This window comes from Staurois parvus, unplaced genomic scaffold (genome assembly GCF_062004578.1).
Source record: "Staurois parvus isolate SC_StPar_1 unplaced genomic scaffold, SC_StPar_1.0 ptg000172l, whole genome shotgun sequence".
Taxonomy (NCBI): domain Eukaryota; kingdom Metazoa; phylum Chordata; class Amphibia; order Anura; family Ranidae; genus Staurois; species Staurois parvus.
Genome location: NW_028317968.1, coordinates 9,374,890 through 9,400,167, shown reverse-complemented (window position 1 = coordinate 9,400,167; position 25,278 = coordinate 9,374,890). Strand labels below are relative to the sequence as shown.

Genomic DNA, 25,278 nt, shown 5'->3' with positions numbered 1-25,278 from the left:
CTCCCTCTCCTTCCTTCCTTCCCTCCCTCCCTCTCCTTCCTTCCTTCCTTCCTTCCTTCCCTCCCTCTCCTCTCCTTCCTTCCTTCCCTCCTTCCCTCCTTCCCTCCCTCTCCTTCCTTCCTTCCTTCCTTCCTTCCCTCCCTCTCCTTCCTTCCTTCCCTCCCTCTCCTTCCTTCCTTCCCTCCGTCTCTTTCCTTCCTTCCTTCCTTCCGTCTCTCTTTCCTTCCTTCCTTCCCTCCGTCTCTCTTTCCTTCCTTCCTTCCCTCCGTCTCTTTCCTTCCTTCCTTCCTTCCGTCTCTCTTTCCTTCCTTCCTTCCTTCCGTCTCTCTTTCCTTCCTTCCTTCCTTCCTTCCGTCTCTCTTTCCTTCCTTCCTTCCTTCTCTCTTTCCTTTCTTCCCTCCCTCCTTTCCTTCCTTCCTTCCTTCCTTCCTTCCTTCCTTCCTTCCCTCTTTCCTTCCTTCCTTCCTTCCCTCTTTCCTTCCTTCCTTCCTTCCCTCTTTCCTTCCTTCTCTCTTTCCTTCCTTCCTTCCTTCTCTCTTTCCTTCCTTCCTGCCTTCCTTCTCTCTTTCCTTCCTTCCTTCCTTACATAGTTACATAGTTAGTCTGGCTGAAAAAAGACAAAAGTCCATCCAGTTCAACCATAAAAAAAAAAATAAAAGTTATAATCCTATACCCACAGTTGATCCAGAAAAAGGCAAAAAAAACCCAGCAAAGCATGATCCAAGTTGCTCCTGCAGGGGAAAAAATTATTTCCTGATTCTCCGAGAGGCAATCTGATATTCCCTGGACCAACTTTACCTTTACATAGTATCCAGTTATATTCTGTGTATCCAAGAAAGAATCCAGGCCTTTTTACCTTTACATAGTATCCAGTTATATTCTGTGTATCCAAGAAAGAATCCAGGCCTTTTTTTTTTAAAGCAATCCACTGAGCTGGCCAGAACCAACTCTTGAGGGAGTCTATTCCACATTTTCACAGCTCTTACTGTGAAGAAACCTTTCCATGTTTTGGAGATTAAATTTTTTTTCTCCAGATGTAAAGAGTTCCCCCTTGTCCTCTGTGATGACCTCAGGGTGAATAGCTCTACACCGAGTTCACTATATGAACCACTGTAGTATTTATACATGTTGATCATATCCCCCCTTAATCTCCTCCTCTCAAGAGAGAATAAATTCAGTTCCTCTAATCTTTCCTCATAGCTGAGCTCCTCCATGCCTCTTATCAGTTTAGTTGCCCTTCTCTGTACTTTCTCCAGTTCCCCAATGTTCTTTTTGTGAATTGTTGCCCAAAATTGAACTGCATATTCCAGATGAGGTCTTACTAATGATTTGTACAGGGGTAAAATTATATCTCTCTCTGGAGTCTATACCTCTTTTAATACAAGAGAGGATTTTGTTCGCTTTAGAAACCGCAGCTTGGCATTGCATGCCATTATTAAGCTTGTGATCTACCAGAACCCCCAGATCCTTCTCCACCATTGATTCTCCCAGTTGTACTCCCTCTAGTATGTATGATGCATGCATATTCTTAGCCTCCAAGTGCATCACCTTACATTTATCAACATTAAACCTCATTTGCCACATAGTTCCCCAATTAAACAGTGCATTGAGGTTGGCTTGTAAGTTGGAGACATCCTGCAAGGAGGTTATTCCACTGCACAGCTTGCTGTCATTTGCAAAGACTGAAATGGTATTTATAATCCCAGACCCTATATCATTTATAAATGTATTAAAAAGTAAGGGTCCCAACACTGAACCTCGGGGTACACCACTGACAACCCTAGACCATTCAGAGTATGAAGCATTAATCAATAAACAAATAGAAGTGCAGCGCTAAATATTAGTAGTGAATAAATGAATAATAAAATGACCCATAAATATTATAAACGCATCGATAAATAGTTCATAATATATATAGATATAAAAGATGATCCACTTGATGTTGCAGTATACCAAGGCAAGTTGTCACAGGAACAAATGATAAAAATGCGCATAGATAATGCGCATGTAATCAGTATCCACCAGATCACTTAGGAAGGTGGAATAGGTGAGCATCCATCTAAAGGTAATCTTGTCTTGGTGGTATGTAATAAAAGCTGCCAGGTCCAGAGGTCCCCTTAAGGTTGGATGGGTGCACAGACTGGATACAGGGCTCCCTCCCTCTGGTGGTAGTGGATTGCAATGGGATATCCTGGAAATTAGTTAGCTCCAATGGGAGCCAAAAAAGGTGCCCATAGTGTAGTATTGTTAAGAAGACTTTATTCAAAAGATGCAGTGGTAAAACAGGGTAGTAAACACTCCATATATCTCAGTATTAATGAAGAGTAGTACTAACCCCTTATTAAAGATGGCCGCCGGGCCTCCTCATGGCTCCAGGCAGCTGTGACATCACGCTCTGTTGGCTCCTCCTAAGGCCTTTCGTTCAATGCACATCATCAGAGGGGAGGCCAACACTAACCACTCCTCTCTGAAGACGATCCTTTAGCCAGTTTTCTATCCATTTACATATGGATTTTACCTTACACATTAGCTGTGTGTGGGGAACTGTGTCAAATGCTTTTTCAAAATCCAAGTATACCACATCCACTGCCACCAAGGTTTTGCTCACCTCCTCATAAAAAGAAATCAAATTTGTTTGACAACTTCTGCCTTTCATGAATCCATGCTGTCTGTTGCTTAAAATATTTCTTTCCAGCAAGAACTCATCTAAGTGGTCTTTTATTAAACTCTTCAGTGTCTTCCCAACTATAGAAGTTAAACTAAAATGTCTATAATTACTTGGTAAAGATTTTGACCCCTTTTTAAATCTAGGTACCATAACATTTGCCTGTAGTAGGTTTAAAAATTGTTGCCCTTTAACTGTTCCTGCAGTACCATTACTCCAGTCAGTTTCTGAGTAGTTAAAATCCCCCATTATTATCACTGTCCCAGCCCTTTCAGCTCTTTTGATCTGTGCAAGGAGCGGAGTCTCTACCTCACTGGAAGGCCTATAACAAACTCCAGTGATTACCGTTGTAGTACTCACCCCCATGTGCAGTTCCACCCATATTGCTTCAGCCTCATCACACTCTCCATCAACTAGGTCCTCTTTCACACTTCTGAGATAATTTCTCATAGAGACAGGCAACACCACCATTCCAATTTACCCTGTCTCTCTGAAAGAGAACGTAGCCAGGAATATTAATGGCCCAGTCATGTGAAGAATGAAGCCAAGATTCAGCAATACCAATTAAATCATAGTTCTCTTCATGCACCAAAGCTGCCAACTCGCCTTATTTTGCTTGGCAGACTTCTGGCATTGGTGAAAAAACACTTTAATTCATTGACACCTTGTGCACATGTGTTTTGCATATTTTTTTATTTTCATACAAATGGTACCAGTTCCACTGGTTGTTTGTAACATGGGAACCTTCTTATCATCTGCCATAGCTCTCCCTCCATCTTTCTCCATTCCACCCACCAATAAGTACTGACCCCTGTCTGATCTGTTTACCCCATTATAATCTAATTCTCCCTCTCCCCTCTATCCTAATTTAAATACTCCTCCACCCTTCCCATAAACCTCTCTCCCAGCACAACAGACCCCCTTCCATTTAGGTGCAAACCATCTCTAGCATATATGTTGCACCCCAATGAAAAGTCAGTCCAGTGCTCTAGAAACCCAAATTCTTCCCTCTTACACCAGGTCTTTAGCCATGCATTGAGTTCTGTAATATCCCCCTGTCTTTCCTGAGTTGTGCATGGCACAAGTAATATTTCAGAAAATATCACCTTGGAGGTCCTTCCCTTCAACTTTCAGCCTACTTCTTTAAATTGATTCTTAAGGAGCATCCACCTTCCATGTATTCTGTCGTTGGTTCCAACATGGACCAGGACAGCTGGGCCATGCCAGCCCCTTACAGTAATTTATCAACCCGGCCACCACATGCCGAACCCTGGCACCAGGGAGATCGCAAACCATTCGGTTGAGGCGATCCTGGTGACAAATTATTCCATCAGTCCTTCTGATTATAGAATCCCCTACTACCACCAACTGTCTAGGCCTTTCTGCACTACCCTCGTCTTCCCTTCCAGCTGTTAGGGATAGCAGTGACATCCAGGGCTGCCACCCCTGAGCTTGTCGCCCTCCCCCCACATCTTCACCCTACTTTTTGAGTGCACAAACTTAGGGTCGGCCTTCCTTTTCTGTGAGCCCCTACCACACCCTCTCGTTCCAGTAACCCATCTTCCTAGCTGATAATCCTGATTAGCCCCTCCGCCTTCCACATCAATCCCATTAGCTACCTGCTCAAATCGCAGAAGACCCCTTTCAAGGCTGTATGTTCTGCCCAGTGTTGCAACTTGCTCCTCCTAATCTCTAATGTGAGTTTCCAGAAGGGCAACCTGTTCACATCTGTCGCAGCGGTATCCACCCTGGAGCTGTTGCTCCATTGTTGCATACGTGCGGCACACTGTGCACTGCACAAAACCTTCAACCCCCCTCCTTCCTTCCCCCTTTCCTTCCACCCCCCCCCCCTTTCCTTCCTCCTTTCCTTCCTCCCCCCCCCCCCTTTCCTTTCTCCCCCCCTTTCCTTTCTCCCCCCCCTTTCCTTTCTCCCCCCCCTTTCCTTTCTCCCCCCCCCTTTCCTTTCTCCCCCCCCTTTCCTTTCTCCCCCCCCCTTTCCTTTCTCCCCCCCCCCCTTTCCTTTCTCCTCCCCCTTTCCTTTCTCCCCCCCCTTTCCTTTCTCCCCCCCCCTTTCCTTTCTCCCCCCCCCTTTCCTTTCTCCCCCCCTTTCCTTTCTCCCCCCCTTTCCTTTCTCCCCCCCTTTCCTTTCTCCCCCCCTTTCCTTTCTCCCCCCCTTTCCTTTCTCCCCCCCTTTCCTTCCTCCCCCTCCCCCCACCTTCCTTCCTCCTCCTCCCCTCCCCCCTTCCTCCTTCCTTCCCTTCTTCCCCTTTCCTCCTTCCTTCCCTTCTTCCCCTTTTCCCCTTTCCTCCTTCCTTCCCTTCTTCCCCTTTCCTCCTTCCTTCCCTTCTTCCCCTTTCCTCCTTCCTTCCCTTCTTCCCCTTTCCTCCATCCTTCTCCCTCCTTTTCTTTCCCTTCTCCCCTTTCCTTCCTTCCCTTTACTTTTACAGAACGTAAGCCTTCAGTCCCAAGCCCTCTTTTTTTTTTTTTTTTTGATTACCTCAGGCTGGATCCATCTTAGGGTGTCCATGTGACTGCACACATTCTAACTTTGCAGCATGTGTAAGATGGGAGGGCCTCAGAGGCATCAGCCTTAATTTTTCTATTGGCCTAGTATTTTTTCATTTCTCTTGTAGGAGGCGGTATATCCCTAGATTGGTTATCATAACTGATTTCCAGCTTTTAGTGACACTTGAATAGTTTGTTCACACCAAGCTAGTTTAAACTAATTATTACTTTTACTAAGAGATGCTGGGAGCGCTGTATAAGCTGTAGAAACCTCAGCTACATGCAGTGTACAGCGCTGTGTTGCGGCATTAACACAATTGAGTTAGGCTGAGCTGTTCTCAGTCTTTCACAAGGAGTTTTGTATTCTGTGAATCCAATTGAGGTGGAGAGGCGGGTGGATGACATCATGATCTCTGACTTAGCCAGTCGGAAGAAGCTTTGTATTAATTTCCAGAATACAAAGTTTCCTGTGACAGGTCGAGTGCAGCTTAGCCGCAATCGATTTTGTTTCGGGAGCGGCACCCAGTCGCTGTATCTCTTAATGAAGGTAATAGTTCATTTGGAGTAGCTTGGTCTAAACAAACTATTTAAACTTCACTGAAAGCTGGCTATAATCTTTAAAGTGGATCTAAAGTCAAACAGTTTTTTTTACCTTAATGCATTTTATGCATTAGGGCAATAAATCTTTTACTAGCTGTTTCTCTCCTCAATACCGAAATACTTACCTGAGTCCTGTATCAATCTAGCATTGTGCTTGTCTGCCGGTCTTCTTTCCACTCTCCCCTTCTCTTATAGGCTTGGCTCAGAGCCATGGGGGCCAATGAGCAGAGAGGTGGGGGGGCGGGGAAGAGCTTCCCTGTGCATGTCAATTGACACGCACAGCCCGGCTCGAGAACGAGTTCGCACATGTGCCACCATGGTAGCAGTTTCTTATGGTGGCACAGGGAGAAGAGGAGGAGCCAAAAGTACTGGCCGGGGACCCCAAAAGGGGGAGGTTTGGGAGCCACTTTGTGCAATACCCTTGCACAGAGCAGGAAAGTATAACATCTTTTTTATTTTTGTGAAACTAAATTTTCACCTTACAACCATTTTACGCTGTCTCTCTTAGTGGATGAAATGGAGTTTACGGTGAGTATAAAATTCCTCTTTTTACACAAATTTAGAAAAGCAGTTTCACACTGCCCTGCTGTGCTTTGGGCAAAGAGCAGCTAACTTACAGTTTCTGTGTGGGTTAGTTGCGCTTTCCCATAGACTTCTGTTATATCCTGTGGTTTTGGTGCGCTTTCAGAAAGTGCACCAAAACTCCTGCAAATGTTTCCTCATTTAATGTGGCTTAAATTTGTTCATTGTTATTTCCCACAGGGCTACCCCTGTCAGCTGCTACCCCTGACTGTTGCAGGCATACCATCAATGCACATATGTCTGGATTTTATACCTGAGCTCATAGCTCAGCCAGAATTAGAGAAACAGGTAACTTGCTGGATTAATATATTAATACTTGGACAGGATATTTTATTCTGGTGTACGCTATGCTACAAAAATAATTTATTTCATACTGTGGTGAGTTTACATACCAGTGTTTGGTTATTTATCATGTTTTTAATCAGCTACAATTTTATTAAACATTTTTTATGGTTTACAGGTAAAACCAACATCCTTTCCTTCCCCATGCACCCATCTACCCAAATCCATCATGTATGTAATGGGTCAGTGAAAATTGGAAGCGGTTATAAACCCTCCCTTACTTTAGCCAAAATGAAACAAGTTTTGCTTTTAGTTTTACTTTAAGTTGGCAGTTAAAACAGACTTGCTCTCAAGTGTTGAGCCAAAGCTTTTTTAAGTCTTGCTGGGTTAAATAAAGGATAATAGAGAATCCTTAAATTTCCTGGATTAAATGTTGGATGAGGCTCCCTTCATGTTGATGATATATCTGAAAGTCTAGATCCTTGGCCAAGTGATCTCTCCTAAAGGGAAGGCTCAATGTGCAAAAAAGGTTATATAACCAAGCACGTCTTTCATAAAGTCCAAGTTGCAGTTTACTAAAGCTAAGGTGTTCACAGCTTACATTTTATATTCTTGATTGTGAATAATGACATTTTGTATAGTCCTATGTGAGTGATATATATATATTTTTTTTATAGATCTTTGCAATACAGCTTCTTTCACACCTATGCATCCAGTATGCTTTGCCAAAATCGCTTAGCATGGCACGTCTAGCCATTAATGTGATGGGGACCTTGCTCACAGGTAAGTATTTGAATGTGTTTTATTGCAGTAGGTTGTCTAATATTTTATATAGCAAGGTGAGTGTAGCTCAATGTGTATTTTATTGTCTTTTATATCTTTTTACTTTCCCATCTAGATCTTCCAACCATATGGTTGGCCTGCCTACCAAATAATCATTCAGATTCTCAGGTTTCTATAGCGGGCATGGGATCCTGAATTAAATAATATGGCAATGGCATGACCTTGTTCATTTAATTAGTGTTTGCTGTCTCCATCAAATCTTATATTTTGTTGCTATAATGGAGAGGCTTTGTTAAATTTGGTATTGTTAACATTGAAGTAAAAATTCTCGAAACAACTTTAAAGGATAAATGCAATTTCACAGAAGGTGCCCACTTATTTTTCCTACCTACCCCCTATCCCTAGTGGAAATACATACTTGCCTGAATCTCAGAGCTATGGCCTTCCACATTGCATGGCTGAAATCTTTTTACTGCTGTTGCGTCATCACAGCTGATCAACTGAAAGCTACACCTATGTCTGTCAGGACCAAAAAAGCTGACGTTTCTGGGACTTTAATTAATTAATAGTACACACATAAAGTCCAACCTTTTATTGAAGGTTAATCACTAAACATAGTGGCTACATTATGCTTAATCATTATTAAAAGCAATAGAGAAACATACAAAATGTGTGGTTTATCTTCAGTAAAAGGTTGGATTTTATATATGTGTACTGTTAATCTCTTTGAGATATAGTCCGCCTCAAAAGTCCCAAAAATGTTATGCTTTTTTTTTTTTTTTTTTTTTTTTTACTACCTCAGTGATGTAGGTATTGCTTTCTACCATTCCTGGGATGTGGTGGTAAAAATTAACATACCCTTGGCATTGTAGTATACAGTTGACCAACTGCGCAGATGATCCAAGAGTCAGCTAAGTATGCATTTTACAGGGTGGGATAACTATATTCTGGAGAGAAGGTTAGATGGATATGTGTACCTTTTACGTAAAAGTGCATTTAACTATAACAATAAAAAATTATAACCATATTCTGCTTTAGGTTATAATCCATTGATTAGAAACAAAATAACCTATTTTGTTCCGTAGTACTTTCTTTATTAACTGCCTTTTAATATTTGGGGATTTAAAGGTAAGCTTCACCTAAAGTGGATATTCTGTTATATGTATTTGCTAGCATATCTGATGGCTCTCATATCTGATGGATTTTAGTGACAAGATATCCAGGACCTCATTCCTACACCATAATGCACCAGACCATGGATTTTTCTTCATTGTTAACAGATGATTTAAGTGCTGGCAACCAATATGTGCCAGCATTAAGCTTTAGTTTAGAGCGGGCTTTTAATTGGAGTGCACAAGTGTTCACTTAATCACTTACCACTGAAGTAGAGGGAGGTTTTTAATTGGGAAGAAAAGTAAGAATTAGAGGTGGGCCCAGGAAAATATATGCAATTGCACTGTTAAGCCAGTGGGATCTCACAGAAATGTTGGACATACAAGGTGTGACCATTTAATTTCTGGAATGCCCACTCCGTAACACTGTGGTGGAGAATCACACAGCCATTAGCACTCAAGCATGTTCTAACTTGCATTCGCCTGGGTTGCAGACCAGATGACATGTAATCAATGAATACAGAGAAGATTAGCACTGACCATACTTAAGTTTCCCAAATCTAGGACAATTTGGTCTTAAAGCAATTACTGGAATTTCAAAATAAAAATTTTTTTTTTTTCTTTTTTTTGTTTGCAGTACTAACTCAAGCTAAGCGTTATATATTTTTCATGCCAACCTTGCCCTGCTTAGTATCCTTCTGCCAAGCATTTCCACCACTGTATGAAGACACCATGTCACTGCTAATACAAGTAGGACAAGTCTGTGCATCAAATGTGGCCACACAGACAAGAGATGTTGACCCAATTATTACGCGTGAGTCAAAGATTCTTGATTGTGCTATTATTGATGCTTACATTTCTAAAACGTAAGACAAAAAAGGAATGCACCAGTGGCTAGTACTGTTACAGTATTTTTGTTTTCTGATAAATTCTTTATTTTATATTTTTTTAAAATCAATGGTCTTGATACAATAAGTGTAACATAGTATATCAATATTATACAACAAAGAAAGGCAAACATGGATGATTACATAGAGTTAGTGTGAAGGTAAATACTTAGAGTACCTGCGAACCCATGAGTATAAAAATAAATGTAAGAGGGGAACAGGGTTATGGGACCTGAGATGTTGGTCACAACTAGATACTTCTAGCTGTGACCTAAATCTCAGGTCCCATAACCCTGTTTCCAATTAGAGCATTCAAAACTGCAGTCTTTCTTTGTATTGTTTCTCTGAGTATCAAAGTGATTGTAAACCTAATTTTATTTATTATTTGTTTTATTTTTTTATTATTTAATTAATAAAATAATAAATAAAAAAATAACAAACATTATACATACCTGCTCTGTGCAATGGTCTTGCAGAGATCAGCCCTGATCCTCCTCTTCTTGGGTCTCCCACTGCTGTATCTGGATGCTCCCCCTTGCCGAGTGCACCCCATAGCAAGCCTTGCTATGCGGGCACTCGTACGGTCTGCATGAGCAGTCATTTTTACACTGCTCAGCTACATTCATGTAGCCACTGATTACTACTATAATAGTTATGGTTGGGCACAGCTATCACATCGTACAGGGCCACTGTGATTGGCCATATGATCACTGCGACCAATCACAGAGATCAGAGTAGTAAAGTAGTATACAATGGCATCATGAATGACAGCCATTGTTTAAAACTGATAATGTGATCACTGTGATTGGTCACAGCAATCACGTGGTACCAGGGCCAATCACAGCTGCTTTGTACCCTGATATGTGATTTTCTGTGTCCAGTGGACACAGCAGTCACAGATTGTATTGTTGCATGCCCCTAAGGATCGCAGAAGGGGTGCGCTTCTGGCGGGACATACTGGCACATCCGACAATGGCATTTGTCCTGTTTGGCTGTATATGTACAGTGGCCGGGTTGGAAGTTGTTAATGAGATATATAAATGACCCGATATCGATAGATCAACTTGTGTACAACCAGTCTGCTCATACACAGATCGAAATTTGGCCAGTCTCTGTTGACCTCGCCGGCTTTATTCAATAGAGAGTTCTTATCTTTAAAGCGGAGCTACACTGCATCTGAGCACCACAAAGCAAAAATTCTATTTAATTCATTTTTAATATTCAAAGCAAACTCCCCCATCCATCCATGTTTCCATGCTTTATTTTATTGAGATATAATTTTGAAAAACATCCCTAGCATTTCTGGCCGTAGCCATCTTGAGTGAGGGTAGATGATTCATGTAGAATTGACTTCTTGGAATTCATCTGCTCTTAGTTTAGGCATACAAGCAGGAGGGCGTACTTGGCTAAGAAAACGTCTACTCCCCTTAAAAATACTCCTGGGATATATGGCATTATTTGCCTAGAAAAGAAACCAGGAAGTAGCTGAATAAACAAAAAAAATTGTTTAGAACAAGTAAATATGAGATACATGCCTATCTATGTACTAATGCTATCAGCATATAAGGATTGAAAATAGTCAATGTTGATTGAGAGAGTGAAGTTCCAGTTTAAATTAATCAATCCTTAAAGTGTTACTAAACCCAGGACCCTACATTCACTATATCTGGTTTCCCACAGTACACAGAACATGGAAATGCAACTATTGTAGTAAATATAAACTGAAATACCATTTCTCATCAGCAGTTAGAGCAGTCTTGTGTTTTCTGTCAGTGTCCAGCCAAGCACATGTCCTATGAAGCTGCATAACCCCTGACTCTCTGTCTGGAAAGTGCTGATTGGCCCTGTGCTGATCACATGCACCCTCCCAAGAAATGTAAAAAAACTCTCTAGCAGTACACACCAAACTGAGCATGTGCACTGTGTCCCAGAGGCTCTGTTTTATCATGAGATGAAATGGGAATGTTGAAGGGGAGGATCAGAGAAGACAGGATCAAACATCCTTTTTACACAATGCAGAGGATTAATCCCTTGGGTTCCACAGTGAGTATAACAAGCATGCTTTGCTGCATATACAAACTGATTTTACTGTTGTGGGTTTAGTAACACTTTAACCAATCGCAACCTGTCCTGTATGGGCATAACTTTAGCAAAGGGAATCTGGTTGCTGTGAGTTGATGCACTCTGTAGAGATCCCACTTTAGAATAAGACCTCTTTATTTAAGGCACTGGGAGGTGATTTATAAAGGTATGTGGATTAGTTGTTATCGGCTTTTACATATGTATAAACTTTACGTTGTAACTAATTGTGCATTGTAAAATAGCATAATCCTATGTTATTATGATACAGTGTCATGGAAATCTGGTGAGTTTTACAGTGTGGAGGTGAAGGATATGATAAGGTGTGTAGTACTGAGAGCAAAGTTGTGTAGCATGAAGCACTTTTGTTTGTCGGGTTTTGGACACTTTTCAAGCACGGGAACTTTTAAAGTTAAGAATTGTAATTTATGTTACAATTTATTATATAGTTGTGAACATGTTAGCGGTGTGTGTATACATAAATTGACATAATTCTAGTAAGTCTATCACATTATTTTATTTGTTTCTATTTTTGTGTTTTACTAAACAGGTCTGCAGCAACTTAAAGAAAAACCAAAAGAGCTACCTAGCACGTTTTACCTTTCCACACTGTCTGTATCTGCCAAAGAGGCAGAGAGTGTAGATCCAGATGTACAGCTCTGTCAGCGAGTTGAAAGTACCATTATTGAAATAATTTATATGAGTGTCACAGGAGTGTGAATACTATTATCCACTGGTTTTATTAGGTTCTGCTCTTTATCACAACAGCGACACATTTGAATTTGAAAGACAATAAGTGTCACAGCTGACCTGGACAATAACTTAAGAGTGGTGTAAACTTATATACTTATTGTATAAGTAGTTATACACTGCTGTGCCTAAATGCAGCTGGATGCTAAATGTAAAGTTACAAGAAACTTCACTGAGCAGTATGAAGGCATATATTGCTCATCTGAAAATGCAAGTTAAATATCTGTCTCCGAATGCAGTACTTTGAGATGAAGATCAGGAAAGTCAGAAGTCCTGGAGCACATGCTTGTTCCAGGTGGGTGTCCCAGAAAGTACTGAACCCGCTACATTTTTTTTTTGTTTTGTGTGTATTGATTTTCAGATCCTATACTTGGTAGAAAATGGTAGTGACACTGCTTGATGCATTGAAGATCATTTCTGGCTGCTTTCCTGGCAGCTATGATGCACAATTTGCAATTACTACTTATCAATATTAGGTAAACAAATGCACACTGTCCCCCATCACTTTACAAGATGTAAATCCCTAATAACTTTGTTTTTGTAAATAACTTAACTGAGAAATGGCTCATATGGCATCTAGTAAATCTTGCTGAGATTTATGCATACATCACACACATGGGAGCCCAGTTTGGACATTGAGTAGGGCTTTTACATGGTCAGATGCTTGTTTGGTTGTGCAAGCATTGACATATCAGGAGCATAATACATACAGGTGCTTTGACTCACTCTATCTCATAGGTCCTGCATTCTTTTTCAAAAAGGGTGAATGATGTGTCAGTGCCTTGAAGCGGAGCTAAACCCAAAAGGGGAAGTTCCACTTTAAGGCTTTGTCCCCCACTCCCCGTTTAAGGTTTAGCACCTTTGGGGAGCGGGGGGTACCAAAATTTGACCTGCACCTGCTCCCACTTCCGCTGTAGTCACCTAGGCAATCGGAAAGGGAAGTTGTCCTACCCCCCTCGAAGACTGCAGAACCATTCACAAAGCACAGCGCTACTTGCGCATGTGCAGTGGGTACCAGTCTGTGGAGGCACGATATGTCACAGCTGGGTGTACACACTGTAGATGCCAGCGCAGGGGACACAGGGCGGCCAGTGGCCGGTGTGAGGAGATCGTGAGATTGAGGGACAGGTGAGTCTCTGTGTTTTGTAAAAGTCAGCAGCCAAATGAGAAAATAGTATAATTTGTAAAATATAAAGTACTTAAAGCGGAACTAAACTATCTGAGTACCATAAACTGAAAACGCTATTTAATTTTTAATATTCAAGCAAACTTGCCCATCCATGGCTCCATTCTTTATTTTGTTGAGAAACGATCTAGAAAAACACCCCATAACATTTCTGGCCCTGGCATCTTGAGAAAGGGCAGATGATTCATGTAGCATTTACTTCCTGGTATTCATCTGTCCTTAGCTTAAGCATGTAGGTAGGAGGGAGTGCTTGGGCGAGAAAACCCTAGATCTAATTAAAAAAAAAATGCCCATGAAGACTCTGGGCGTGTATGACATCATTTCAGCCTAGGCGAGAAGCCAGGAAGCACCTGGAAAAAAAAAAGTTTAAAGGAAGTAAATGTAACATAACTTCCTATCTATTTTCTAAGGCTAGAAGCATAAGGAATTAAAAATATTTAATGTTGATTGAGAGACTTTAGTTCCACTTTAAACACCCAGATTACTTTTAACACCCTATGGAACTTCTTATAGAATACAAGAAAACCAAACTTTTTGAGAGAAATATCACCTACCTATGCATACAATAAAAAAAAAAAATGTAGGTATCCAACCCCCACATAAAAATGTGTTGCTGTCTTCTGCGCAATAAGGAATTTTAACGTTCCAATGTGACAGTGACAATGTATTGATGTTTGTAGTGTGCACAAATATTTTCACTGCTTTTCTACGATGTTAGAATAAGAAAATGTAAACTATAACTTTATACTTGCCTGTATTTTATATTTTATGCATATGGTAAATAGAAAACCAATAAATGGATCTGGCGCTGTAAATAATCACTTTGTACCCATAAATGTTTGTTTTTTTTACTATAAAGTAGCCTGACTACTGAAATTTGGTTATACTTGCATTTTGTAAAAATACACTTTAAGAGACCTTTTTCTCTTTGTGTGTATGTGTGTTTTTTATGATGTCATTTTCTAAACTGTTTCTACTAGCAAACATTTTGTAATATATCCATTACCTGATCATTTTAATACCACCTTCCCCACTTCATTTCCCAGCTCAGAAGTATGCTGAATGCTTCAATTGTGATTGCTTCCCCCAGCAGTGATTACATATAGTCGATTTCATTTCATACTCAGGGTGAGAAACTATGTACCAAAATATTGCATTAATTTCCTTTAGCCATTAAAGCATTTGCTATCATTAGTTTTAAATCTAGTATTCCTATGATTTTAGAGTTTAGCCAATAAGCACACAATAGTTGATACTGTAAGGTTCATCCATTAAAATTATTTTTATTTGCTATTATTGGATACCGATAGGTACAACTACCCACTGACAGTTGCCTTACCAGCAGTGGTACCCATAGTCCAATATTTTTGGACAATAGGGCAAAATAAAAAATGTGACTCAATAATCCATCCTGACCACTGCTTCTCCAACATGGGAAAAGATGTGTCTCGGTCGCTATTATGAAGCCTAATTGGTGTCCTGTATCATTTTTTTAATATTGTACATTTTTTTATTTATTTAAAGCTTAGCAAGTAGAGAAGTGTCTGAACTATATAAGGGGGAGGAGAGGAAGAAAGTCTACTACAGGGAGAATGATCCCATGGTTCCCGAATAGATTGGAAATGACCTGAGTAATCGCCCACTAGAGTTGTAAGATATTTCATTTCTCTGATTAGAGAAATCGCTCTTAAGAGATGGTTTAGTGTGGGGATATTGACTGATTTCCAATGTCATGGTATTACCTGTCTAGCAGTCGACAGAATACGCATTCCCAGCCTCTTAGACTGCTTAGAAATACCCCTAAAGGGTAGCCCCAAAAGGTAGTGTAGTGGATCTAGGGGAAGGTTAACATTAGGCACTTGCTCTAAGACCGTCTTAACCATAGCCCAATAACCAGCAATCTGTGGACAAAACCAAAACATGTGTGCCAAGGTGCCCACTCCTCCCATGCACCTCCAGCACCTGTCAGACAGATTTGGGTTGATCACATTAAGCACTACAGGGGTCTTGTACCAATGCATCAATATCTTATATAAATTTTCTTTGTACACAACAAAACGAGAGGTCTTAGTAACAGAGTCCCAAATCATGGGCATTGGTACCATTTTAATCATATTTTTCTAAATATTCTCTCTTGTGAGATTACAGATAGAAGTGAAAGGTAGCATTTTACCAGGTCGGACACACCCTCAGATGATAGAGTAGATGAAAACGCCTTTTCTCAATAGTTCATGGATGCATGACAAAGGGAATGAGTAGTGGAATCTGGTATTGCAGCAGGATGTTTATAAATCTGTGAAATCAGTCCTTTTTGTATAGAACCCTGTAAGCATTGTTTTTCAAAGAATGCCCTGGAAAAGTCAGAGTTGGAGAGTGACAATAGGTAACGGCTAAGCTGTATGGGAGGTCCATTCATTTGATAGGGAGTGTTTTTCCTTAAGAGATTTAAAGTCCAGAAGGGAGATCGAAATAGGACAAAGTATATCTTTACAAAGTAAATGCCCTGTGACTCCCAGCGTAAATGGTGCGTAATACATAGGTTAGTGAGTAAATTCAAGGATTGCACTATTGGAGTGCAAATAGAGGAGGTAGAACAGAGATGCCAATGTCTTAACACTATAGTACCAAATATTATATGAGATTAGCATAGTCTTCAATTTAAGTGGAAGAGAGGTGGAAATTAAATTTGTGCCCAATGAGCTTAGGGCTTTCAGACCAGCCAGTTATCTGATGCAAGTGGGTTTCATAATAGTACCCAGATAGATTGGGGACTGAGAGACCTCCTTGAGAGGTGTGGCCTATCCTAGATCTTCTCCAATGCCAGATAAACTTGTACTTGGTTTGTTGCAATGACTGTAAGTTAGAAGAGCAAACCATAAAGAGAGAAAATATATTAATTCTACAGGAAATCATCCTTCCAACCCAAAAAACGGCAAAGGAGTCGACTATAGTTGCTATATTAGGACGTAATATAAGTCCCCAGGCACTTAATGGAGTCTCCCTCTTACCTAAAGGGAAAGTTGTATTTAATTTTTGGGCCCCTTGAATGCATAGGTAGTGTTTTTGACCTATCCTCATGCACCTTATAATCCAAAAAGAGGCCAAATTGAAGTATATCCCGTTGTAGGTTAGGAAGAGAGATGTGGGGCTGTGTAAGAGACAATGGGGGTTATTTACTAAAACTGGAGGGTGAAAAATCTGGTGTTACTGCATAGAAACCAGTCAACTTCCAGGTTTTATTGCCAAAGCTTAATTGAACAAGCTGAAGTTAGAAACTGATTGGCTACCATGCACAGCTGCACCAGATTCTGAATGCCCCAGTTTTAATAAATCTTTTCCAATAAGACATCATGAATAAAAAAGGAGATTTTTATGTTGGGAATATTTAATGGTGATACTATATTCACATTAGGATGTATTATGGCTGCCAGAGGCTCAATAAAAAGAGCAAACAATAGGAGCAAAAGAGGACAGCCCTGGTGTGGAGTGCCATTAGAGATTTTAAAAGCGTAGTGATTACAGAATGGGATTCTGATGGTGGTAAGGGTGAAGTATAGTCCTGAAGCTTTCATAAATCCTCCGGCAAAGCCCATGAAATCCAGAGTAGAGAACATAAAATGACTGCTAATATATCAAAAGTCTTCTTGGCAACTAGACAAAGGAATATCAAGGTAAGCTTATGGGTGTTTGCAAGATCTATAAGTTGATGGCTCTTCAGGTATTATCACCTGCATATCTACCAGTTATAAATCCAAACTAGTCAAGGAGGACCAGAGAATTCTTCTAATGGTTGATGGGTTAAGTCCAACTTAAATTTCAATATAAGTTGGCTAAATACGGGGGTGTTGCCGAGTGATGGCGGCTTGGGGACGCTTGGTGAAGGAGCTTTGTACCCAGCTTTGCAAAGTGAGGGGATTTCTGGACATCTATCCACCTGCTGCATGCTCAAATGCTGCCCGCAGAAGGGGGATCGTGTAGGACACCCAGTAGCTGACATTCAGAGTTTCTTCCCTGCTGCAGCTCGGCACACCCGCTCAGCTTTCAGGAGCAGCATGGCGCTAGCATCTACTCCCAAAGATGGCACGGTTCCTCCATCTTCTCAGCCTCAGGACAGCCCCTTCCTCAATCTGAGACTCCTGCCAGAGCTAGATCTCCTCCTGCCTCCAGCCTGTTGGGCTTTCCAACATTGCTACAGGATAAGCCACCCGCCAGCCATATCAGTCCCAGTGACCAGGCTTGTGCTCGGAAAGTAGACTGGCTATAATGCCTGCCAAGTGTTCCATCCTCTCCCCAGCAGAATTGTCAGCTATACTGCTCTCCCTTCCAACAAGACAGGACATGGACAATATTGCTGCAAGGATTGAATCCTCTCTAACGCAAGATCTGACTGAAGTGAAACAATCTGTGTCAGTTCTGGGGCAGATCGCTAATACTTGATCCAGACATAGGGACTCTAACTCACAGAGACTGCAAACGCTTGAAACACTCCAATAGGCAACTAGCAGCCACCTTGAATCGAATCCGTTTTCAACATGACGACTTAGAGAACTGCCATAGGTGGAATAACATCAGAATTTGTATGCTTCCTGAGGCTACTGGCCCTGCAGAACTGAGGGGCACTGTCATTAGCATATTCAATGATCTGTTGGGCAAGCCTTCCTCTATAGAGATAGACAGCGTACACCTCGTAAATGTTCCTGGGGAAGCTGACCGCACTCTACCCAGGGACATGCTCTGTTGTGTATTGCTGCTGTTCTAATACTATCTTAGTTACATGAGGTTCCTTTGTGTGTTTATTTAGTTGCATACAGGCCCAAGTGGTGCTCAGTGGAGCTTCTGCTGGACTTGCTTGAACCACTGTTACAAAAGTGCCTAATTCCCTCATTCCCTTCATATGGCGTGTGGCCACATTCCTCTCCCCTCCACCCTTTCCTATTTTAATTTTTTTAAAATTTTTTTCCTCTTTTCCCAAACCCCCTCCTTTTTACCATTCCTCTGTTCCTTGGCATTTCCCCTCCATGTTACTTTTATACCCATCCCGACCCCTTTCCCCCTTGTGTGTTGTTTTTTTTCTTTTTTTTGTGTGTCTTTTGTCTGTCTGTGCTGGAAACTGATGTGAATTGCAGAAGGGGCCTCTCGTCTTTCACCCTGTGCTAGTGCCACTGCTAGGTTGTTGTTAATGTTTGTTGGTCGAGCATTGACGCTATTACAGAGTCCAGTTTTTAGGAGATTCTGGTCATGTTACTATACATGAATACTTGGCTTATTTGTGTTTGATATCAACATGTTTAAGCCTGTCTTGCCTCCCTAGATGGCCTTGCTATATGCTTTGTATGTCCTATTTTTGTGCTGAGTGTCCTCTCGCTTTATTACTGTATTTGATACCTTTTACGATATATGGGTTTTACTCCACCCATTTTGTGATCACTTCGTTCTTCCCCCGAATATATTACAGGAAACCTATCTGACTTCTCATTTTTGGGCCAGACAGTTCTCTGTGGAGAAACTCCCATCCTATGGATAAAGATTACTCATACTAGTCAGCCGCCCACAATTCCTACTCACCAACTGACTTTTTCTTAGTGAGTCACTTTGCCCTCACCTTCCATCCACAAAGTAGTATTTGTAGCATACTATGGTCAGATCATGCACCAGTGTATTTGTCCTCTTTACCTGACAATACCTGTGACCCTATTCATCGGGAGGCATTGAAGTGTGTGGTTCTGCGCGTTTTCATTAAGCATGGATTCAGGCTTAAGAGAGAACATTTCACCCAGATTGTGGATCTCTCAAACCCCAATCTTCACATTGGGAAAATCTCATAAGAGGAGCCAGTCTCCCACAACTATACTTGCACTCTGACACTAGGCTCCTACTTTTAGAACTACTGGACCAGAAAACTATGGATGTTAGACAACATGCACAAACTGTTTTATGTAGAGGCTTAAAAACCAAGAATACCATCACTTCTATCCTGACACTCAGGCACCCTGATAAACAGCTAAATAAATTAATGGCTTACTCCTGTTCTTTTTATGAGAATCTATATAACTCACCTACTTGTCCAATTGACCCATCCGCAGATGTCCATAGGCCTAACATAGGGGACTACATTGCTAAGACTGCTCTTCCCACTATTCCTTTAGAGGCAGCACAAGATCTTGAAAAGCCCTTTACAGAAGAATAACTTAATATTGTACTCTCCTCTCTCAAGAACAATAAAAGTCAAGGTCCAGGTGGGTATACAGCCCGCTTTTACAAAACCTTTTTCAAGATCTGCTCACCCTGCTGCTAACTGAAACCTTTAATGCAGTCCCTACAGACTCCCCTTTCCTGACGCAGGTATGTGAAGCTCATATTACAGTATTCCACAAACTGGGTAAAGATCCTGCTTTATGTGGCAGCTATCGCCCCATTTCCCTAACAAATATAGATATTCGTATGTATTCCAAAATAATTGCTAACTGACTTATTCCCTTGATCCCTGATCTTGATCAGGTGGGCTTTACCTGTGGCAGGGAGGCTAGGACAAATTCCCCTAAAAAAATCATCCTAATGGAACATGCCCAAAAATATCATATCCCAGCCTGTCTACTCTCGTTGGATGCTGAAAAGGCTTTTGACCGGGTTCACTGGTCCTTCCTTCAACAAATGCTTCAACAGACTGGTGTTGGACCTAAGCTATTGGCTAAAATCCTGGCATTATATACGTGCCCCAGGTGAGAATCCACTCCAATGGCCTTCTTTCAGACCCTATCTGGATCCACAATGGAACTCATCAGGAGGGTCCTCTTTCCCCGTTATTATATATCCTCACCATGGAACACCTTGCCATTGCTATTCTTCAGCACCCTGATATACTAGGCATTACAGTAGGTCGCAATCAATACAAACTCTCCCTGTATGCAGACTACCTCCTACTATATATTACCAACCCCCAGGTCTCTATTCCATCTCTCATACGGATATTTGAGGAGGTTGGTGCTATGAGTAACTTTAAAGTGAACTATGATAAGATGGAGGCCATGAATATCTATTTACCCCAATCATCTGTATCTCATCTTCATAGTTAAATTGCCTTTAAATGTGAACAAACTGCTATCAAATATCTTGACAAGCCACACACTTTTTGGTTTGGTCGTATGAGTGCTATTAAGATGGACATTCTACTGAAATCATATACCTTTAAAGCCATCCTGGTCCATCCATCCCGTTTTTTCTTATCCCTGAATAGCGCTGTCTGCGCCTTTATTTGGCGACACAAAAAGTTCAGAATTTGACCTGCTATCCTTTCCTTACCTAAGTGCAGGGGTGGAGTGGCTCAACCCACTTGCTGCTCTATTTTCATTCTGCGTCTTTACTTAGAGTGGTCAACTGGTACCACGGTCAATCCACCAAGTTGTGGACTCATTTGGAGAATGATCTCCTCTGTCCTCTTTACCATGCACGGAACCTGGTCAGAGACCTCAAAGACAGCTGTTACCCCTTACAATTCATGCAACATTGCAAGTATGGGATACTTACCTATGTAAGGGCTTACTTTCTTCCAGAGTACTTTGACACATTGTTTTGGATTAGCTTCCTTCCCCTGAGTCTAGTTCTTAATTACTTCACTGGCATCGCCGAGACTTTCCTCCCATAGTGGTTGGATTCTCCTTCCCCGGATACTTTCTTCCTGTCATAACTCATCATGTGTATGGTTGAAATATACTCAGTTGAAACAATGAGTATACGAAGCTTTCTAGACCTCCTGACATGACCTTTTATGGGTTTAGAATCATTATCTCAATCTTCTATACCAAACTATCCACTTTCACAGATATCCCAAATCCTGTTGAAGGAGTCATACCCAAACCGACCTCCATTCCTCTCTAAATGGGAACAAGAGCTACAGGTATCGTTGAATGACATGAATTGGGACAATATACTGGCTGTAGCATACAAATTGTATGTTCTCACGTGCATGAGTGCAATTATGATCTCCTGTTCTCTAGCTCCCTTGTCTCCTCCTCCCATGCTCAATTCCAAGACTTCTCCAGAGCTTCCCCCATCCTCTGCAACTCTCTACCCCAATCTATCAGACTATAGCCTACTCTGCCCACTTTTAGGCGATCTCTGAAAACCTATCTCTTCAGGGAAGCCTTTCCTGCCTTCATGTAATAACCAAATCTTCTATTCCTTCTACCAGTCCATCCCCCACAGTTATTACCTTTTGTACCAGCAGCCCCTTCCTCTTAGATTGCAAGCTCCAAGGAGCAGAGCCCTCCTAACCGTCTTGTACTGTATTGTTGCTGTATTGTCTCCCTTTATTTTGTAAAGCGCTGAGCAAACTGTTGCCACTATATAAATCCTGTATAATAATAATTATAGGATCTTATCTAGCTGGTATAATGCCCAACCATTTTACTCCTTTGTCTCTGTCGTCTGCTGGGGCTACTTACAGGAGCCTGGCACCATGACCCATATCTGGGGCACATGTGCAAAAATTCTCCCATTTTGAAATGAAATACAATTGCTTGGGGACAAAATCACAAATATACCTCAGATTACTGTATTGTCTATGTTGCCTGGCTGCTATAAATAAACTAAAAAGAATGACGTTAGGCACTTTATCACAGTGGCCGTCTGGTCGTCTTTGGGGTTTGGCATCTTTAGCCAGCTTGATTGGCTGGCCTAGGATGATGCATGCACCCAAGAGTTACCCAAGGCATGCCAAGATTGTACACCAAGCTGTGCATGCGGAGTTCATTGTACAATTTAATGAAACTTGATAGCAGGCAGGTAAGAAGCATACAAAGTCTGTTCTGCAATGAAAACCTCAGTGTTGTTTTTTTAATACACTAAAGTTCCACATTAAACCTGAACCCCAGGCAAACTGCTAAATACAGACATAAAATACATACAAGGAACCTGTTCTACTTATAATCCAATCTAACAAGGCATATGACACTACTTTCTTCTGTTACATTTATAGACTTTTGTAGAGATACAATAGTGTCTTCTCTCCATCCCAGGTCTGCAGATTGGATGGAAAGGGATTCAGCAGGAGACTGATTCAGTTATTTTCTTCTTCACTTTGCTTTCTTTTCTTATCACCATACTTCTCATCAGGCCATTTACATGCCAAAAATTTGACTGGTTCTTAGTCTTGCCCTTTCCCCTCTGTCTGTATGGTGGATTTCATAATGTGCTAGTAGGCAAAAAAAGTATGCATAAAACTTCTCATTATATACTGTACATATTTCATTGCTATATAATTCACAATATGTGCATCCAAGCCTGGATTTGTAAGCTGATGACATGATTTTGTTCAAAAAACCAATCCCCTAAAGCAGCTGTCACTAAATGGCGGAGTGCAGTCTGAGAACGGCCCCAGCAGCGCTCCCTCTGGACCACCCATTCGCAATGACAGATCTGCTGCTGAGCAGGGCAGTCGTCACAGCAACATGACATCACAGTGTGTGCCCCACCCCTTGCAGCAGGGGCGTAGATAAGGGGGAAGTCAGGAGGGTCTGAACCCCCTCCAGAGGAGACTTGCCAACCATCCCTGCAGCCCTCAATATTTCCACTCGCCCGTGAATGGAAATAAGGTGGGGGCGGCGAGCAGTGCTGGGACTAGGGAAGTGTGGGAGGGGTGGCGGTGGAGGCAGTGACAAGCAGCGATCTCCTGTATGACTATCAATAAAGCAGCTGGAAGCCGCAGAAGGGAGAGGAGGAGTAGCAGCTTCCAGCTGCCTCATTGAAAGTCATACAGAAGATCGCTGCATGTCACCACGCCCATCGCTGCAAAGAACATACCTGACGGCTCCGTTCTCTTTCTACCCCAGCTCCCTCTCTCTCCCACCACTGCTGTGTTCTTCTCATTGCCCAGCACCTCCCTCCATCCTCTGCACCAATAGGAGAAGAGGGAAGAGAGAGGCTAGATCTGCTCTGCCTCCCGCTGTGCCCACTCACACTCCAGTCCGTACAGCTTCAGAGGATGTGTGGGCAGGAAACTGAACACAGCAGCCAACAGGCTGATGCATCTGAATGAGTTACGTGAGTCCAACCTACCTTCCACCCAACCATCCCTCCCTTCTTTCCTTCCACCCTTTCCTCCCTTCCTTCAACACAGCCTCCCACCCCTCCCCTCTTTCCTTCCACCCACCCCTCCTTTCCTTCCTTCCACCCCTACCTTCCTTCCACCCATCCTTTCCTTCCACCCACCCCTCCCTCCCTTCCTTCCATGCACCCACCCCTCCCTTCTTTCCTTCCACTCACCCTTCCTTCCACCCACCCACCCCTCTCTTCCTTCCATCCACCCACCCACCCCTCTCTTCCTGCCATCCAGCCACCCACCCCTCCTTTCCTTTCACTTACCCACCCCTCCCTTCTTTCCTTCCACCCACCCTTCCTTCCACCCACCCTTCCTTCCACCCACCCCTTCCTTCCATCCACCCCTTCCTTTCTTTCACCCACCCCTTCCTTACACCCACCCCTCCCTTCCTTCTTTCCTTCCATTCACCCCTTTCTTCCTTACACCCCTCCCTCCCTTCCTTGCACCCACCCCTTCCTTCTATCCACCCCTCCCTTCCTTCCTTCCACCCCTTCCTTCCTTGCTATGGAAATGATAAATGTCTCATTTTTTTATAGACATACAATGACTACACTTTGAGATTCAGACCTCAGCCAGAAAAACATTTTAGTGACTGAACCTCCTTGAATTTTAATTCAACACCCCTGACCTAAAGGAACACAGTCATGAGCGAATATAAAGGCTGCCATCATTCTCTGCATTAAGGGTTAAGATAACCTTTATAAACTGGCCCATGCAAACAAGGTATGCCAATAGTTTAAAATAAGCTGTGCTGTTTGTAAAAATATTGTAGCAAATATTACAAATATTGTTGTTTTAAATACCATACCTGTCAGCCTTTTCTGTCGCCCATGAAGCCTGGCTGAAATACTCTGAATATTTATATTCCGACATACAGACATGGCCAAAAATATTGGCACCCCTGAATTTATGTCAGATAATGCACCATTTCGCCCAGAAAATTGTTGCAACTACAAATGTTTAAGCAATCTCATGTTTATTTCATTTGTTTTTATTGGTATGACACAAAAAATATGACAAACAAAAAGCCAAATCTGACACATAAAGCATGCAAAACTTCAAAAATGGACTGGACAAAATTATTGGCACCTTCTCAAAATTGTAAGAAATAATTGCATTCCACGTTTGTGATGCTCCTGTAATTTGTAGTTAAACCCACCTATATCAATTAACAGCTGCTATATTGTTATAGAAATCACAGCGCCAACTAGTTAAAATGGTGAAAAATTTACTCTTTTTGTTGTGTGTGTATGCCACATGGAGAGAAGAAAGAACAGCACAGAATTGTCTGAAGATTTGAGAACAAAAATTGTGGAAAAGCATGAACAATCTCAAGGTTAAAAGTCAATCTCCAAAGATCTTACTGTTCTTGTGTCCACTGTACGCAACATTGCCATGAAGTTTACAGGTAACCTCTCTGGATGTGGACAAAAGAGAAAAATTGATCAAAGATTGCAATGAAGGATTGTTGGAATGGCGGATAAAGAACCTTGATCAACTTCCAGACAAATTCAAACTGACCTTCAGGCACAGGGTATAACTTTGTCAGCTTGCAATATACATTGCCATCTGAATAAAAATGGGATGCTATGGTAGGAGACCCAAGAGGACTCCAGTGCTGACACCGAAACAAAAAAAAGCCAGACTGAAGTTTGCCAAAACTTACCTGAGGAAGCCGAAATCCTTTTGGGTGAATGTGCTGTGGACAGACGAAACAAAATTACAGCTTTTTGATAAAGCCCATCATTCTA

General features: G+C 41.8%; 1 protein-coding gene across 1 annotated transcript in view; it reads left to right on the top strand.

The window, feature by feature from the left end:
* INTS2 (integrator complex subunit 2) overlaps nt 1–14,354 on the top strand; it is a 70,203-nt gene extending 55,849 nt beyond the window's left edge. The window contains exons 21-24 of the mRNA XM_089676645.1: nt 6,533–6,640; nt 7,312–7,417; nt 9,167–9,343; nt 12,046–14,354. Of these exons, the coding sequence (XP_089532771.1) occupies nt 6,533–6,640; nt 7,312–7,417; nt 9,167–9,343; nt 12,046–12,215 (561 nt within the window). The 3' untranslated portion in view covers nt 12,216–14,354. The remainder of the gene's footprint in view (nt 1–6,532; nt 6,641–7,311; nt 7,418–9,166; nt 9,344–12,045) is intronic.
* The last annotated feature ends 10,924 nt before the right edge of the window (nt 14,355–25,278 follow it).